At 41.3% G+C, this 17,190-nt stretch overlaps 1 protein-coding gene across 1 annotated transcript in view; it reads right to left on the bottom strand.

Moving 5' to 3' along the window:
• Nucleotides 1-7,436: 7,436 nt before the first annotated feature.
• Nucleotides 7,437-17,190, bottom strand: part of GCLC (glutamate-cysteine ligase catalytic subunit) — a 36,643-nt gene continuing 26,889 nt past the window's right edge. Inside the window, exons 10-16 of the mRNA XM_021551289.2 lie at nt 16,723-16,835; nt 15,958-16,050; nt 15,138-15,242; nt 12,986-13,067; nt 12,786-12,889; nt 12,573-12,693; nt 7,437-9,107 (exon numbers count right to left, since the gene is read on the bottom strand). Coding sequence (XP_021406964.1) covers nt 8,902-9,107; nt 12,573-12,693; nt 12,786-12,889; nt 12,986-13,067; nt 15,138-15,242; nt 15,958-16,050; nt 16,723-16,835 — 824 coding nt within the window. The 3' untranslated portion in view covers nt 7,437-8,901. The remainder of the gene's footprint in view (nt 9,108-12,572; nt 12,694-12,785; nt 12,890-12,985; nt 13,068-15,137; nt 15,243-15,957; nt 16,051-16,722; nt 16,836-17,190) is intronic.

The following is a 17,190-nucleotide window of genomic DNA, read 5'->3' as shown; positions in this document are numbered from 1 at the left end:
TTCCCTCAACACCTCACGCAACCAGTGCTACATGGAGTAAGTGGGTAGCATTGATTACACAGTGAGCTCAAATGGGAAAACCCTATTTCCCAGGAATCCTAGAAGATCTTAGGACTGGCCAGAAGCCAGAGATTTTGGAGCATTGCCTGAGAAAATGACTCATGCCCAAGATGCACCACCTTATAACTTCCACTTTCTGAGATGTGCACTAACAGCAAAGGTCTCATAATAACTTTGAAGCTAAGCCCTTCTAGAAAAACACAAAATGACCACTATTGCACTTGGTGGATAGCTGTTGCTTTCATTCCAGAGTCCCTCAGTCTGGAATGGGACTTGAGCCTTGCTTGGTTTGGCCAGTGACTGGACCTACACAGGTCTCTTGGTGCTCCCCTCTGTTTGGAGAGGTGTGTGCTGAGATGCCTGGGAAACTTGGGAGGTCAAAAGGAGTCTGGAAGTCAGACCCTTGTAGAGGACAATAAATGAGGGTCTGATGCTTCAACCTATCTTGGGAAAAAATGTCACCATAAATGGACTTTTATCAGTCCTGATCTACACAAAACATTGCTGTAAGTCTGCAAAAGTCTAAGTTCCTGTTAGGATCAGTGGCACAACCAATGTGTGCCAGTTGCCAAAAGCTTCACCTGCTGTCCTATGGCTGACAGCCATCAGCACAGTGAACATTTGTCATGTTGGACCCAGCTGCTTCCCAGCCTCACCTTCTCTTCAACACCAAGTCCTGACATTTTGACTGAGGCCATTCCTGTTTTACCTCAGTGATGCTTCACTCTTTTTTGGTTTCTGTCTGCCACACAGAAAGAAGTAGGAGGGTGGAACCCCCAGCTTTTCTTGGGAAAAAGGAATTAGCTTTCTTAGGCTAGAAAGGGGCTGCCAGCTGTGTGTCCAAAACTGGTTCTGTGGGATCCAGACACAGAGCAGTTCCTGCCTGCTTCGCTGTGTGCCAAAGCTAATGAGGTAAGAATATTAAAGCATTCCGTGGCAATCACTTGATGGAAGGAGAGGCTCAGAATTAGAGAAGCTTTTTTTTTTTTTTAAGATAAAATTCTGCAAACAAAAAGGCCTTCCATCCCACATGCCAGATTTATCTTGCCTGGACCATCAGGTTTCACAGACACTACTAGACTCTCCCTGCTATCTAAATCTTCTCTGACTTTTTCCTGTTCTGCCCACTCTTAGGATAGCCTCCTGACTATCACCTCACTTTATTTAGGTGGGTTAACCCTTTGATTGGTTATTCTCAGCTTCTCACCACTTCTGTATGCCCTGCTGGTCTCCATTTCAGCTATTATCCTGTCTCTGAATAAATGCAGAATTTCCTTTGCTTGTCTCCTTGCAGAAAATTTACAACTCACTTTCTACACCAGACCTGTCTTCTTCTGCTTACACTGAAATCTGAGCTGCCAGATAAACTGAACTTGGACAAACTGGAGCTCCTTAGCACCTCCCTATTTTCCTTCTTCCTTTTTGTTTTTTGTTAACCATGAAAAGAAAAAAAGCCACACACAAGCTTGTAACTTGTGCACTCTGTCCTGAAGTCTAGGCTGTGTAAGCCTTGCAGTCTTCTTTCATGATATTAAGTGATGAGGCATTTTAAGAGGACTATTGGGTGGCTCATGCCCATGTCTGGCTTCCCAGGCTTCTTGTGTCTCTTCCACCACCTGGGTAGTGGAAGCAGGCACAGCCTCCCATTCTGCATCCCATGGGTGTTGGGCTGCTGACATGGAGCTGCAGAAGGGCAGGCAGGCTAAAATCAGGAGGCAGAGCTTACTCAAGAACAAAAGCAGCAGTCAGACAAGAGACTCAACCACAGAGATGCACTATCTGGGGAGAGGAGGGGGCAGGAGGGGTGTGGTCCTGAAGGAGAAGGTAAGGCTGGCAGACATGGAAGTAAAGATGAAGCCAGCCTTTTCCGCTGGAAAACATCTTTATAGTTTCTCTTGACTAGGTTTAGCTTTGCTTCTTGGAGCTCCTGAGAACATTTTGACAGAGAAGCTGGGATATGCTGGGTACATATGATTCAGATTTTTTCCTTTCCTATCCCCACGGAAAACATCAGGCAAGTTTCAAAACTGGGAATATAGTGTTACATCAGTGTTTTCTGCCCCATTGAAATAGCTTTTGAAAGTAGCTGCTAAATCACCAGTTCCTGTTGTGGGGCCTATCATAGCTGCTGATCTCCAACTGGAAGTATGCCATGAAGGCACAGTGCTAGTGTTAGTGATTTCTGAAGTGTCTACAATGCCCTCTTGGAGGCACATGCCACCTGTGTGTCCCAGGACATAGCCCAGAGGTGTTTTTTCATGAAAAGTGTTGGAGAATCTCCAATCTGGCTGATTTTGAGCCAGTGGGCTCCACAAGTAAAAGTTGTTTACAAGGAAGTAGCTAAGACAAACCAACTTTATACATGTTCTGTATTTGTTGATGATAAAAGATAGGAAATGGGTGGGCAAGGCTGTCACTATGTCATCTCTGTCAAACTCTAGGCACAGCCAAGGAAAGGTTGTAAAGGCAGTGCAGTTTGATGATAAAATTTATCATAATGCCTTACACGTTAATTGCAATTAGAGCATAAGACTCACCACCTCACATCATCCTGTGGGCACTTCTAGACCTGCATTTGGTTGCCATATGTCAGCTGTGAGGTGTTGTAGCATGGCATTGCAACAGTAAATGTGCTTGGGACCAAAGTTTGGACACACTACAAAGCCCTGTTGGCTGCATCAGGACAAAAGGAGATAAACCCCCCCTTTTAGGATGAAAACAGGGCTGGAAACAGTTAACCACTTTGCTGATGTCCTGACAACTGGTGTGCCTAACAGATGATCCCCTCTGGAAAGTGTGGTCCTGGAGGAATTGTTCCTCTTCTCAGAGAGCAGCTTGCTGTGGTGTATCTTGAAAACCAATACAGAGCTTTGTACAAACATGAGTACAGAAGGCGCTCAGTGAGAAACACAGGAGCTGGCTGGGATTTTCCCTGGATGCTCATGTACAGTTGTAATCCTCTAAGTTTCCTTTCTGTTCTGTGGATTTTGATTTTCTGAGGCAGGATGAGAAATGTTTTGTCCTAGCACTGTGTTCAGGACAAGCATCACACTATCAGTTGAAAGCAAGGCCAAATGTGCCATGTTTCTGGAAGACAAGAGTCACAGCCGGAGGGACTGAAGTGGGATGCCTGGCTACCTTCTCCCTTCCTGTGCCACCTCTTTGAGTCCCTGTGACCTGAGTGGGAATAGCCAAATACCGATGACACCACATGTGCTGTGATGAGTGGGAAGTGGAAAGTCAGAATGAATATCCAGGGGTATGTGGGCACCCCCTTCTGGAGCTCTGCTTTTCACATGCATCTCTAAAGACAGCTGCATACCTTTCCCACAAGAAGCTGTGGGATGTGTGCCAATTGGGCTGCACTGAAAGTAAAGGGAAAAAGACAAAAATCTGAAATAGGTTATTTTATGCCACTCTCTAAGGAGACCCAGGCAGATTTTTTTTAAAGAGTGAGTGAAGTTTATTGTCTAGAAATGATTATTTTAGGAGCAAGAGCAAACTGCATTTAAAAGGGGTATTCATCTTCACCTCACACAGTTGTTTAGGATATATCATGTCCAGAAGCACTGGAATATTGCATGTTTTAATTTGGACTATGGCAGTTCTGCTCCCAGCAATTGTGTGGCTAAACCAAATGATGGAAAGGGACATGCTGGTCTGAACTGCTCTTTAAACACACACACAGATCTGCCCTGCTTATAGGACACCTACAAAGCACATCCGCCTGGAGGGCTCCCAGCTGGGGTGTCCCCAGGCATCCCCACCACTGGCTTCACTGCTGTTTGCCCCTTCCCAGTGGGATTGCAGCAGGGATGGAGTGCTCTGCTGTGTGACCCCACCAGGAAGAGTTCATGGGTTAACCTGTGTGTAGCAACTTGGGCATAAATCCACAGAGGATTTGGACCTGGAATACCATCATTTTCCCCTTTATTGGGCCAAGAACGGCTGTTTTCTCTTCCAGCTCACTGCAGTGCCTCTTACCTTAGGAGGACACTGAGGGCTGGCCCTGGCCTTAGCAATGAGCTTTGTCCTACCTCATCACCGTGCCTTGAGCGCACCCCAGCGAGGACCCTGCCTGGCTTTCTGCTCTCTGTGCCAAGGTTATTTCATTTTGCTGGCAATGGTCATGCTGCCAAAGCCCAGGCATCACATCGGAGTTTATATTGCATTGCTCTGGTTCACCCTGCCAGGGTGAGAAATTGCAGGCAGAAGTGGCTTGTACTCAGTGGTCCAGTTTGTGTCTGAGACAGAGTACAAGAGCCACATCTCCTGCTCTCCACAGTCTGGGGGGTCTGGAGAGCTGGCTGCCAGCTTGGCCTGCCTCCACTAACATCCCATGCCATCCTCTGTCCTACTGCTCTTTAGACTCAGATGCCTGTAGCTGATGCCAGTGGGATGAATAATGCACAGAAATGCTGCAGAATGGGATGAAAGGTAGGAAATGTGGGTGATGCCAAGTCTTGCTTCCCCTCAGCAGAGAGGTATTTTTTTTGCTGGAAGGCTTTCCTGTTTTTCATTAGGCAGCTGTGTGACGGTCTCTGGGCAAGGAGTCCCAGTCCCTTGCAGTGCCAAGAAAAACATTCTAAGTTCTTGGCCTCTGAATGCCCATGTGGTGAGTAAGTTGGCAAGGATTAGATGTCCAGCTCTGCCTGTGCATGCACAGATGGAAACAGACAGGAAGGAATATAGCCCAAGCTAGAAAATGGTTGAAGGAAAAGAAGAAACTTAACTGAAAAATGCTGGAGAACTTGAGGTCGTCTTGGCACAGATGCTTCCCCAGCACAAATCAAAGAGTATGGAGAAAAATGGAACCTCTCAGGATGGTAATAGGCTTCTCTCCTTCATTCTTTCCTCTTCCCTGCCCCCAGTCACCTCTTCTGAACATGACCTGCCAGAGCAACACACAGCAAGCAACTCCTCGCTGCCACACAGAGTGGCTGTAGTCAAGGCAGTGACAGTAAGGCACTCCTTAAGATCTTTCATCAAAATTTATACCATCACCCTGTACCATAAGATCTAAATCTGCTTACTTTTGATCTAATTGCATTTAATAGAAGCTTGGACTTTTTCCAGAGTAAGAACAATTGCTTTTGCTTAAATATTTTATAAGGTAGCATTTTTCTGGCCAGAACACAAAACTCTTAGAAGTCAATGATGAAGAGCCATCATGCACCAACACTTTTTTTTTTGAGCACAATGTGGCTTTGGTATTATTTTAACTTTTCTTCACTGGGAAGTGAAGTAAAATTTACTTTTTACTTTTTCACTTGTCAGCATGATTTTAGTTTTCCCTTTGTGTCATGTCACAGGGCTGTAACTTTGGAGTAACTTTGTGATACATAACTGAATTCAATGGCAAAATTAACACTGTTTTCAAAGACTGAGAGAAGAGTTCACAGCCATTTCTTGCTTAACATAAGCCACAGTATCTTGCCCAGTTGTTCAATTCATAAGCCAGCATTTACAGTTATAATTTTTTTAGGAAAGACATTGCTTTGTTCAAAGGGAGACACAATGCTGCTACACAAGCTGCAGAAACTTGCATTTACTGCTCCCACTGCTGTACAGAGAGAATCCTCATACTTGAGAGGGAATGGGCAGAAAGTGTTGTAGCCTGTAAAGCCATCCTGACTTTACCTGTCTAGGAGAATCTTACAAGGAATTTCCCATTTCTAAGGGAATCTTATTCCAGGGAAACTGTATTGGGTTTGAATGGCCCTGTTTTGGTATTGGGCGGGCTATAGGGGTAGCTTCTGTGAAAAGCTGCTGGAAGTTTCCTCCATGTGCAAGAGTCAATGACAGATGGCTCCAAGAAGGACCTGTCACTAGCCCATGTTGAGCCCATCATCAACAGTGGTAGTGTTTCTGAATAGTATTTTTAGAAAAAGGGAAAAAACAGCACATCATCACTCATCGGGAAGAGAGGAGTGAGAATATGTGTGAGAAACAACTCTGCAGACACCAAGGTTAGAGAAAGAGGAGGAGGTGGTGTTCCAGGTGACAGAGCTGAGATTCCCTGCAGACCATGGTGAGTCAGCCGTGCCCCTCCAGCCTATGAAGGTCCATGGTGGTGCAGAGATCCACCTGCAGCTCCTAGAAGAACCCCCAGAAAAGCAGATGGATACTCAAAGGAAGCTGTGATCCTGTGGGAAATCCACAATGGCATGGACTCCTGGCAAGACCTGTGGAGGGATGAAACCCAGGCTGGAGTGGACTTACATCACTCTGAGAAAGGCAAGCTGCTTGCACAGCTCTGTGCACACACAAAAGGAGACACATTTTAATGATGTAGACCATGCTAAAAGCATGGCTATAATAATCCAGAAACAAAGATGCTTGAACACAAATAGTCTGATGCAAGAGAAAACTCGAATCGGATTTCATAGTATCAAACTTCTGGAGATCACAATGGGATCTCTAACTGAAAACTGAGTGGAAGGCATGAAGTGTGTTACTGGGGCTGAACTGAGGCCAACACAATGATTGCTGAAAGTGCTGTGACTGATGCACAGTTAGTCTTTGGGCAAGGAATCAATCACAATTCACCTCAGGGGCCTAATACTTCTTCCCCTCCCTTTGCTCACATGATTGTTGGAAGGTCATTTTTAATATGAAAGCACTTCATGACTGCAGAACCAGTCCTGTATCCATAGCCCAAAGAAGTTTCTAATGCTCTCTGCAAAAGGCCAGCCAGGGCTTGAGGGTTGGACTAGGGTTTGCTTCTCTACCTCAGAGTGGGCACAGTCAGAACAGAGCCACCTCTATGTTGTATTCAAAGATAGTTGCAAAGCTTGCCCCCCATCCCTGCAGCAACTCTGCTTTGTGCTGGCAGCCTTCACACTATAAAGAACAGGCTGGATCACATACCTGAGCTCTCCATCTAGTGAATGTACAATGCTTAGACACTGCAACCACGTGTGTCTCAAAAAACAGAACCAGCTCTGTGTTTGATCTCACTCATCCCTTCTGGAAACATGCACACAAGAAATCAGGAGGGAAACTTCCAGCCACAACTTTTAAGGCATCATGACAAAATGTTCTCTAAGTTACAGGACACACAGTTATCCAGAAGGGTGATTCTGTGTCTACTGAAAGGGAATAAGGACATGTATTGAAGCAGTACCAGCAGAAAAGCATTCCAATTATTTTTAAGCATTTTCCAAGCATAGTGGCTCATGCTGTGCAATCAGACAGATGCTACTTTAACAATAGCAAAGACTTCTTTGCTGTAGGAATGTCAGACCATTTGTCTGAATCCTGAGAAGCTCCACTGTGAACAAAGTAAGTCTGGGTGAGTTGTACCTGCCAGGTATGCAACTCCTCCTTTTTTGAATCTAAAAATGTGGGTTCAAGCCATGCAAGTGACCAACACGTACTGCAAGTTTTATTTTTATTTCCGTATTACAGAAACTAAATTAGCATATACCTACATCTTAATTAAAACAAATTCACCACTGCAGAGAAAGAGTATTCTTTTTATTCTCTAAAGCACACCTGTGAACACAGAATGAAGTGTAATTCAGTAGATAAAAGCTTCTTGGTGCACTTCTCACTGCAGTTCCTCCATTAGTTCTTTTAAAAAAATCATTAGATTTTAGATATTTTTATATGCTTCCATTAAGCTTTGCATCTTCTACCCCTAATGCAATTCACTTTTAGAAATCAGTTAAGAAGCTAAATCAAAAAGGCCCCTTAAGTTTGCTTAATTTACAGATGCAATAGCTGAATTTAAATAGATTACAGTCACTTCTAGCACCAGCTTCCAATACGAAGGATTAGTGCGTTCCAAAATTTCTCTTTAAACTGTTTTCTGGAGGGGATTAAGTGGTCCATAACTACAGCTATGTAGGTAACCCCAGCCACCTGCATAAATTACCTTATAGAAAATAAACATACTGACAAAAATATTTATAATTAAATGACAAAATGAGAAACTCAACCTCCAGTAAGAATGGACAGAAATTTGGTTTTGTGCTGTACTGTCGATTATGGGAACAGCAGCAGTGTGGGAGAAGAGCAGGTGTCTCTGGTTCCTTTGTGAAGAGAGCCGTATGTCCAGCTCCTATCTCCTCCTCCCTTTCAACATATCTCCTGTTACTACTTTTTTGTGAAATTTTTGGGCAGATTTTATGAACTGAGACAGCATACATCTTATTTCAGAGGGGAAGAAAATAACTGCATCTGCAGATAGGTTGACTTGCATTATCTGAATAAAGACAGATCTGTTCCTCTGAGTCTTACAGTTTACAAGTGGATGAAGGTCTTGTGGCAACTGAGAAACTACTGTAAGATTAATAACTTGGATGCACATATATTTGTCTGTTCTTACATACTTTCAAAACCCAAATGGAAGGAAGAAGTATCTGGGATTCAGGTAGATCCAGAAGGATATTTTTTTCTTACACAATAAGGTAAATTACTTAGCACATTCCAGGTTAAAAAAATTACAGTAAACATTCAGTAACTGGAATGCATATAATATACAAGTACCATTACATTTACAAAGCTGTTCATGACAATTTTTCTTTCTATATTAAGCATAAAAAAGTTACAAGCTAATTCACAATAACCTTAGTTACAATGTTATTAAAATACGTTGATGTTAATCATAAAAATATTTTACTATTTACAAGTATATTGTATAAACCTTAACAATAAGAATATGCCTATTTTAGGATGCCTTAAATGAATATTTTAGATTGGCCCATTTTATAGTGCAGTATCCCTGTTTTGGTCTTCACACCATGAAACTGTACCAGATTCACAGTATCTTTGCTAGTGCTTTGCTAAAAGGCTTAATATTTTTTATTATTTAAGAAGCATTCATTCGTTAATTCATTACAAAGAATCAGTTTTATTTCCACTTTGTTTCTTATTAAATCCTACCCCCAATAGTTCAGGACACTCTGCCTGGCCTTGAGCGATTTGGTTGCATTTCCACATAAGGCTGTAATTCATTTCATCAGTTATCACACTGTCTTGCTTGTAGTCCGGGTGCTGTGCGATGAATTCCCTCATCCATCGAGCAACTGTCATTAGTTCTCCTGGGGTAAGAGGAAATTAAATTTCTGTTTATACGTCTAATTTAGCAGTGGAACACTTAAGAGTTCTGTGCACTATATACACAATTAATGAGTAGTCCGTGCTTTCATGAGAAACACATTCCTACACTTTTTGGTTTTTAATTGTGGCTAAACTGCAGGCACAATTAAGCTGACATATCCTTGATGGTCTAAAAGACACTTACCTGGTGCAATTTTCCAACTTTCAGATGTTCCAATGACATAATGCAGAGAGAAGTAGCACCTGAAACAGGTGCTACCAACAGATTGTACAACAAAAGGTCTTAAACACTTCCTTTAACATAATCTGGCTGAGATGAATCAGCAAACACCTCTGCACTACTACATTTATATAAAATAAGTTTGTAGTTGATCTATCCAACTGAGCTGCCAGTTTTGATCAGTCAGCTTGGGCTTATTCTTTCTCCCTCTGGCAGCCACTCTAGCAAAAAATAGGCTGGTTCCTAATTGTACTTCTGGTTTGTACACAGTGCCTCTGCTTCACTGCACAATTCTTGGGTTGGTCAGCAGGTACCTAGGGGTCCCCAGCACCTTTGTAAAAGGTCACTGAATGACACACACCTCTTGCAGGAGACTGGTATCCCCATGAAGCTGCAGCTGGGGACTGGCTGGACACCAGTGTCCCAGCTGCTAAATCCTGCTCCAACATGCAGCACATGCAAACAAACCTTAACTACTACAAGTTTAAGGTAACTCTGACTGTTAAGACATTAAGATGGGCTGATGGGATGCTCAAAGAGCCTAGAAAAACTTTCATGGCTAGCTACCAGAACATCAGCTTCACTGTGAGAGTGGAAAGAGTCAAGGGCTGCCACTACAGAAGACTTTTGTTTAAGAATATTATAAAAAGCATGAAGGAACACACAAATAAAAAGAATCCAGGACTATTTAAAAATATCCTAGCAGTGGTTTTGAACAGATGTACACGAAGACAAATCAGAAAAATTGCGGAAAGTACCGGAAAGAAAAGCAGAATAACTAAAGTCACTAGAAATTAAAATGTGCTTCAAAAACCAGAAGTAATGTTTTAAAGGAATGAGGCTAGAGTTTACACGTCTACATAAGAGGGCAGGAAAAAAATTACCCAAGAGGCTTTATTTGTTGAAGGCACTAAAAACTCAACGTGAAAACTTTCTAACACCAATGAGAAGCAGGGGCCTGCAAGAAAGTCAGCGGAGGCAGGGATGAGCGGAGTGAAGCTTATGGAGAGACACGTTTGAGGTGCGAGCCGTGCAGGCGCGGGCAGCCCCAGCGCACGGCAACACGGACACCTAGTGGCCAGGCAGCCCAGGCACTGCCCTCCTGCCCGCCGCTCCCTGCACACCTTCACCGGCAGCACCGCCTGCAGCTCTCGGTACCGGAGTGTGGCACCACTCACTGACAAAAGGTGTGAGACACCTTCACGCAACGAGAGGCAAAGGGAATTGTAAGTTCAGGAGCAACAATATTCTGGAGAGGTCCACACAATAATGAATGCTGATGACAAGTGAGTAGATAAACATGATTCTACAACGCAGGAACAAGAAGGCATATAATGGAATAACTGTGAAGAGCATTTTAACATGAGAAACTACAGAATTAATTTTTTCAAAAAGCATATAATAGAACCGTGTCATTTCTTATTATATGACTTTAGGGGGAGCAAAAGTGCAACTGCTTAAAGAAAGGTAAGGCAGAGATCATGGAAATCACATCTGTGAATGCTCATCAAGCTCTCTGATTACTGCACTACAGGCAGCCAGGAGAGCACACCAGGACAAGGACCACTTGATGCTGCTACCATTGATATTTGGTGCTGGTCAGCAGCTGTGGCCTGCCTAGCAAATCTGTAGTCTCACTGAGTGGTGGCAGTCACACACCAGCTATAGAGAGACCAGGAGGGTAATACCTTGCTGTGCTGCAGGAGACGAGGTGACAGAAGCTACATGAATTATGCCAGGGCAAGGTTACAGCCACAGCAACTAAGGTGTCAGTGGTCTTAACTCATGAGTGCTGTGTTCACCATTTGAGAAATCTGAAAACTGGCCACTCTGTGTGGATATGACTCATACTAAACAAGCTGCAGATCAGGAACATTTAAGACCAAGAGTAAACTGGAATAATCCAAAGCTCACAACTGAGAAACATCATGGCACAGTAACACAATACCTATTGTTTTTTATTCTGTGAATTCTAGTTCTTAAGAAGTCTAATTTAAAAGTAATTTCAGTTTGTGAGATCTGAACTATAAACTACACTCTTATCTACCTCACACTCACAGCTTTTAGGTCTGTGTAAATAGAGGACCTGACTTTTGCAATAACTGCAACTTTGCACCAGGTAGCAAAGTTTTTCTTTGGTGGGGAACACCTGCAGGTGGTCACTAGGCCTCAGGAAAAAGGCCTGCTGCAGTTATGGATTCCTTGTTTTCTCAAGACCATTTCTCTGAAGAAAAAAAAAACCACCCAAACAACAGACAAGGGAATGTCTAAAAACATGTTACCATTCTAAAGAACTGCTAAAGTAGTGAATTACCAGGTAAGACAAAATTCTGATTTTCACCTCAGCTTTGGAAAGGTCTTTACCTAGAAGCTCCTACAGCAATTTTCAAGAATTAAAAAGGAATGCAGCCCTTTAGTTTAAAACTTAGGGGTGGGGTGGAAGAGGGGTATTATGAGGCTAAAATTACCATCTAGCTAAATTTACATCAATGCAGTTATAACAGGGGATATACACAGAAAAAGTCAAAAAGTTGCTGCAACCTGAGCTAAACACACAGTTCTGAATTAAGTTTAGCCTGTATCTTTTACTCATTATACTGCTGCATTTTAAGAAGAAACATAAACAGTTATTATACACCGGTCTTGAAAAACATTGCAACATGGGAAAGACTGTGGAAGAGCCTGCTCTGCTCTGCCTTGAAGGAGTTTGGCTACTTACAGAAGGACTTTTTTATCAGTGAGCTATAGTCTAGGTCCCATGGTCTAGCAGACCTGAGTTTACAGTCATGAATGTGTTGGAGCAGTAAGCTTTGGAGTCACACCAGTAATATCAGACAAGCTATCAGACCCAGCCTCAAATACTCTTACAACACTCAAGTGACAGGGCAAAGTGGACTAGTGTATGTTTAAACTACTACAAAGTGGACGGCCAATACAGTAGCAAAAGAAGCAGTAAATGGTGTTGAAAAGCAAAATTGAGGACTGGGCATATACTACCCTCTAAACCATGATTGTTACTCTATCAGTTACTCTGAATTTAAGTTCTAAAATGTATTATTAAACATTAAAGATCAAAAATAGGACAAGATTTAAGCCAGAGAACACACTCCAGTCCTTTGCTCTAATGATTCAACAGCTAACGAGACATCCACAGGTCCCATCAGTCTTATCCAATTGAAAGGAGAAAAATGCCAAGAAAGTCAGTGTCCAAAAATATCAAACATACCAGAGGCTCTCTTTTTTATTAGCTTCAGATAGTTTAGGATGGTGCATCTTGTATCCACATCCACTTCCATATTTTCAAGATAGGAATTCAAAATTGGGATCAAACCAGGAAAGACTCCTTCCTGTGTAAGAGAACAGAATCAGTATAAAGCACATTCAGTCTGGTTTCTGGGAGGGTAGAATATAATGTGTTCCAGGTAGAAGAGACTATTACCTTCCCATTGATAATTGTGTCAATGCTCATTAAGGTGTACTCTTCTGTGTCGGTGCCTGTCCCATTCTGTGCAGAGCCACATCCATCCAAAACAGCATTTCCACCTTCACATGTGACAAAGGGAAAGGAAAAAAAATGGTTAAAAGGCAAGATGTGCTAAACATCCACAACAATGTTAGTCAGATTAGTTGATGTGATACCTTTGCATATATCTTTTCTGAAGTAAAACATTCCCTGTCGTACAGCATCTCTTTTCTGGGCCACCTTCATGTTTTCATCCACCTGGCAAAAGAAGTCTTTCAGAGATCTGTGACATTTTAGAAAAGTAGGATTCTACCAAAGTGTCACATTTGTGTTTTGTAAGTTGAAATATCTACTATATTCCTTACTATTTCATCACACAAGGTCAAACTGTGAGGCTAAGTTTTATTTCATTCTTCAGTGTCCACGACAAATCCACCAACAGATGACATTTTATGAAACTGGCTCTCCAGTAGAATAGATAATGGCATCATGTTAGAACATGCTATGCTAATTTAAGTTTGGATGAAAACACAGGAACAGTTACAATTAACAGGTTACATTCCTTCTGGCAGATTTCTTTGCATATTTAAGATGCAATTTAAATACCTATGGAAGAAGAAAATGTCAATTTCCCTAGCCATAATTTGCTGCTTTTATTAACAAAATCATCACTGTCTTTAGAAGAATTATCACTGTATTAAACAAACTTCCAGAAATAGCATTCTGTTTCTGTAAGTTTGTATGGGAATTGTATCTGTTCCATCCCAAACATGTTAGATATTTAAACTTGTTTTGCTAGCAAAACAGTTTTAAATTCCAAGCTTCTCAGAAGTCCTCCAAACTACAACGTTTGTTCTGCAAATGACATAAACATTGCTCTGTCTTTCTGGATGGAATATTTTGTCCAAGTTCTTTGGTTGGTGTGTTCTCAGGGAATTAATTACCATCATACAGCTTCTGGACATTAGCTTTATCACACTGTCTTCAGAAAAAGAGATATAATTTGCTGAATTCTTTGTCTGATATTTCTAAAGGCTATGTGAAATCTTCACTTCTTACCTTTCAAAGCTTTGTTTTCAATTCATTTTATATTATGAAACCTATTTACACAACAGGTTGTTTTGGAAGTTTGAAAGAACTCCAGTCCCAGCTGATGAGCGTTCAACCACATTCAATCAGACAGCCATGATTAGTGTGAGATTAGCCCAATAACCCCTATTATTTTGTTTGAAAGAGGCAGGCTTACCAATGGTTGTGCAATTCTTTGTTGCATTACCTACCAAATTGCTTGGCAAGCTCAAGCAATTTTAAGCCCCCCAGCCCTCCAGTTCTGTTCAGGCTCTTTCAGCACCTGATCTCTTATTCACTCTTAACTGGGAGTTAAAATTTTTGTGGTTTTGAGACAGTCAAATAACAATCTAATGATGTAATCTGCTAAATTGCTACATTATTCATGGAGTCTGAAATCCCTGACATCTCTTTCTAGAAGTCATACCAAATCATACCATGTATGTATGGTATGATTACTGTAAATTTACAACTTCAGTATTTTCCTCCAGTTTAACTAAAAAAACTCCATGAAAAGCCACAGGATACTATGGCTATGCTGGATTTTCCAGCATAGTGTCAAAAGCCTTCGGCCTTACAAGATCTTTTTTAAAGCTACCTATAACAGCACAGGAATATCCATCTAAAAAGACATTTTTTGGTCAAGTGCCTCAGAAAAAGGACATGCAGGGACAGTTTCACACAAAACAGTTCAGCAATTGTGAGGGCATGACTAAGGAAAAAGTACATTTTGCATAGCTTGTCTGTCTAAAGACACAGTTGTGGCCAGAATCAGCAGTATTTGTTTCCCCTAAAATACTGTGTAACACTAAAAGCATGCTGAACTCTTCCTTCCCCCCCCCACTAGATACAAACAAAACACAGAATATGAGACAACACAGGCAACATTCATGTTAAGATAAGTCTAAAGTTTTTCTTTTGAGTTCCACATATTTCCCCCTGTATGTAAAATGGGGGAAACATAGCCTTTCCCAGACTCAAAACAGCATTGTGACCATATTTCTCAGCAGTTTGATGCTAGGCATCGCAGAAATTCCTACAGCATTTGTCTATGTTTAATTCCATGAGACAGCAGTAAAATATTTATTTAATACTGTAGAGTTTAAATTAATTCAAAGTACTGGTACAGATGAAAACTAACTGAAAGATAAAAATGACTGTTCTGTAAGTGGTCAAATATTATTTCCTAGCTTGCAGGAGATAAAAATCAGACTTGATGCATTACATTTAGCTCTAACAAATCTGATCTTTCACACCTACCTTGGACAAAGGAATGAGAAAATCCAGTTTATAGGACAGAATCACTCTGGTTAGCAATACCACAAACACAACATATGCAGAGTTTTCAAAGTCTGTTAACTGGACCTAGACATGAAAGGAGTAGGGATTCAATTACTTTAGTGGGAACAGAGATGCAAGGACAGTCTGGAACAGTCTGACTCAGATGTTCATGCTGGCACTTGTGTTCACACACACTGAACTCGCCAAGGGGTGATCCACACACGCAGTCACCAGCACTGACTTCCAGTGCACAAAGCACACACACGCTTCAACAAACCCAACCCTGCAATTCAATGCAGAGCACACTTGTGCTTCTAAAGACTAATAACCTGCACCTTCAGGATCTCTAATTACAGAAATATAGTAGCTTTTAAATTTCCACTCTAAAAGGATTGAATTCAGAGCTTTGAAACAGACAACTACAGAGTAAAAGCACTTGTGAAAAAAACAAAACTGTGACAGCGGAATTGTTCAGTACCAGGAAATGTACTAGAGAAATACAGTCTCTAGAAGCTAAATGGGGCTTTGTTTATTGCTGCTTTAATACCAGCCTAATTCCTTTCCCCATCACCCCAAATCCATTAGCATGCATTGATGTACTGCAGTGGATTCTCCTGTCAGTTACATTCCCACAGTCCATGCCTGATTAAATACTGCTGTCCACTTCACTTGCATCTAGCAAATCAAAGGGGAGAAAATACAGCACAAGTAACAGGAGTTTGATACTGGATGGCAGAATGCCTGGTACTTTTCCACTTAAAAGGAAATGTGCTCTTGTACATACTGATGTCTTTGTTACCTCCATAGGTCTGAATTCCACTCTCCATCCAATATCTGAATTTGGAGGTGGTGGCTTAAACCTCATTGTCTGCCAGTTTGTAGACTGAATATTCTGCAAAGCACATGAAATAATCCGTCACAATCAAGATACACATCATTCTATAATATAACTGAAGAAAAATAAGCAGATAACTAGAGTCCTAGTGTTTTCTGTGGAACAGTGTAGCAGGTTAGAGAAGGTTCCAAAGTAAGTGCTGTAATTTCCTAAATCTCACAGTACAACTACCCAACCTAGGAGCAAATATGTTGCACTTTCTCATGCTTATTCAACTTTTGGTTGAGTATTATGTACAAGACACTAAGGGACTGGCATGCAACTGACTTTTCATGAGGGGCCAACACATCCTGAACAAAAACGGCCTAATACTACCACAGCTATTACCTCATAAAGCTGTAAAAGAGAGATTTCTACATAAATAAAATACAAACCAGGTTTAAAGAAGTCTTAAAAATTGACAGTTCCCCTTAGCATTTATATATATAGCTATAATTTAGGTTCTTCATATTTTATTTGGTTTAAAGTATAAGCCATCACCTTCTAAATAAAAGATAAAATGAATAAATTAATGTGCTTACAACTCCAAAGTCATATGCTAAAACATTACCTGAAGTTAAAAATTAATGAAAAAATTCTTAGCTAATAAAGCCATCCTCCAATTAAGTAATATTATAAAGATAAGCAATTATAGATATATTTATTAAATTCCTCTAAATTAGACGTAACCTCAAAATGGTCGGATTCATTTGCATCATCTAGATGTATTTTCTCCTCAAACAAAGTCAATGGGTCTCGAATGAACAAGTGTGCAATATGCTGTGCCAAAAGGTGGTCAATACCTACAAAATGAAAATTCAAACAAACAATTCATACATATCAAAACAGGCACTAGGAAATTAGGTTTTTTTACAGACTGAAAACATCTAACACTGCAGTGCTACCTCAGCCCACCACATCCTGTTAAAGTGATGACTTCAGGAAGGAAGGAAATTATTAAAAAGAGCAAAAACCCCAAAACCAAACAGGTTCTTGTTTGGAAGTGGCAGGTGAGTATTGGTGTGGGTGCCATTCTTCCTGTTTTCTGATGCATTCTGTGCCATGTTTCCTAAAGCAGTTTGGCTCTCTCCATAAAAATGAAACATTAATTCCAGCTTGAGAAACTCAGTTTAATGCATTAGGGACAGTTTCAATTAA

The sequence above is a fragment of the Lonchura striata genome, chromosome 3, assembly GCF_046129695.1.
Source record: "Lonchura striata isolate bLonStr1 chromosome 3, bLonStr1.mat, whole genome shotgun sequence".
Lineage (NCBI taxonomy): Eukaryota > Metazoa > Chordata > Aves > Passeriformes > Estrildidae > Lonchura > Lonchura striata.
Note: the sequence above shows the minus strand (reverse complement) of the source record. Positions and strands in the feature narration are given on the sequence as shown.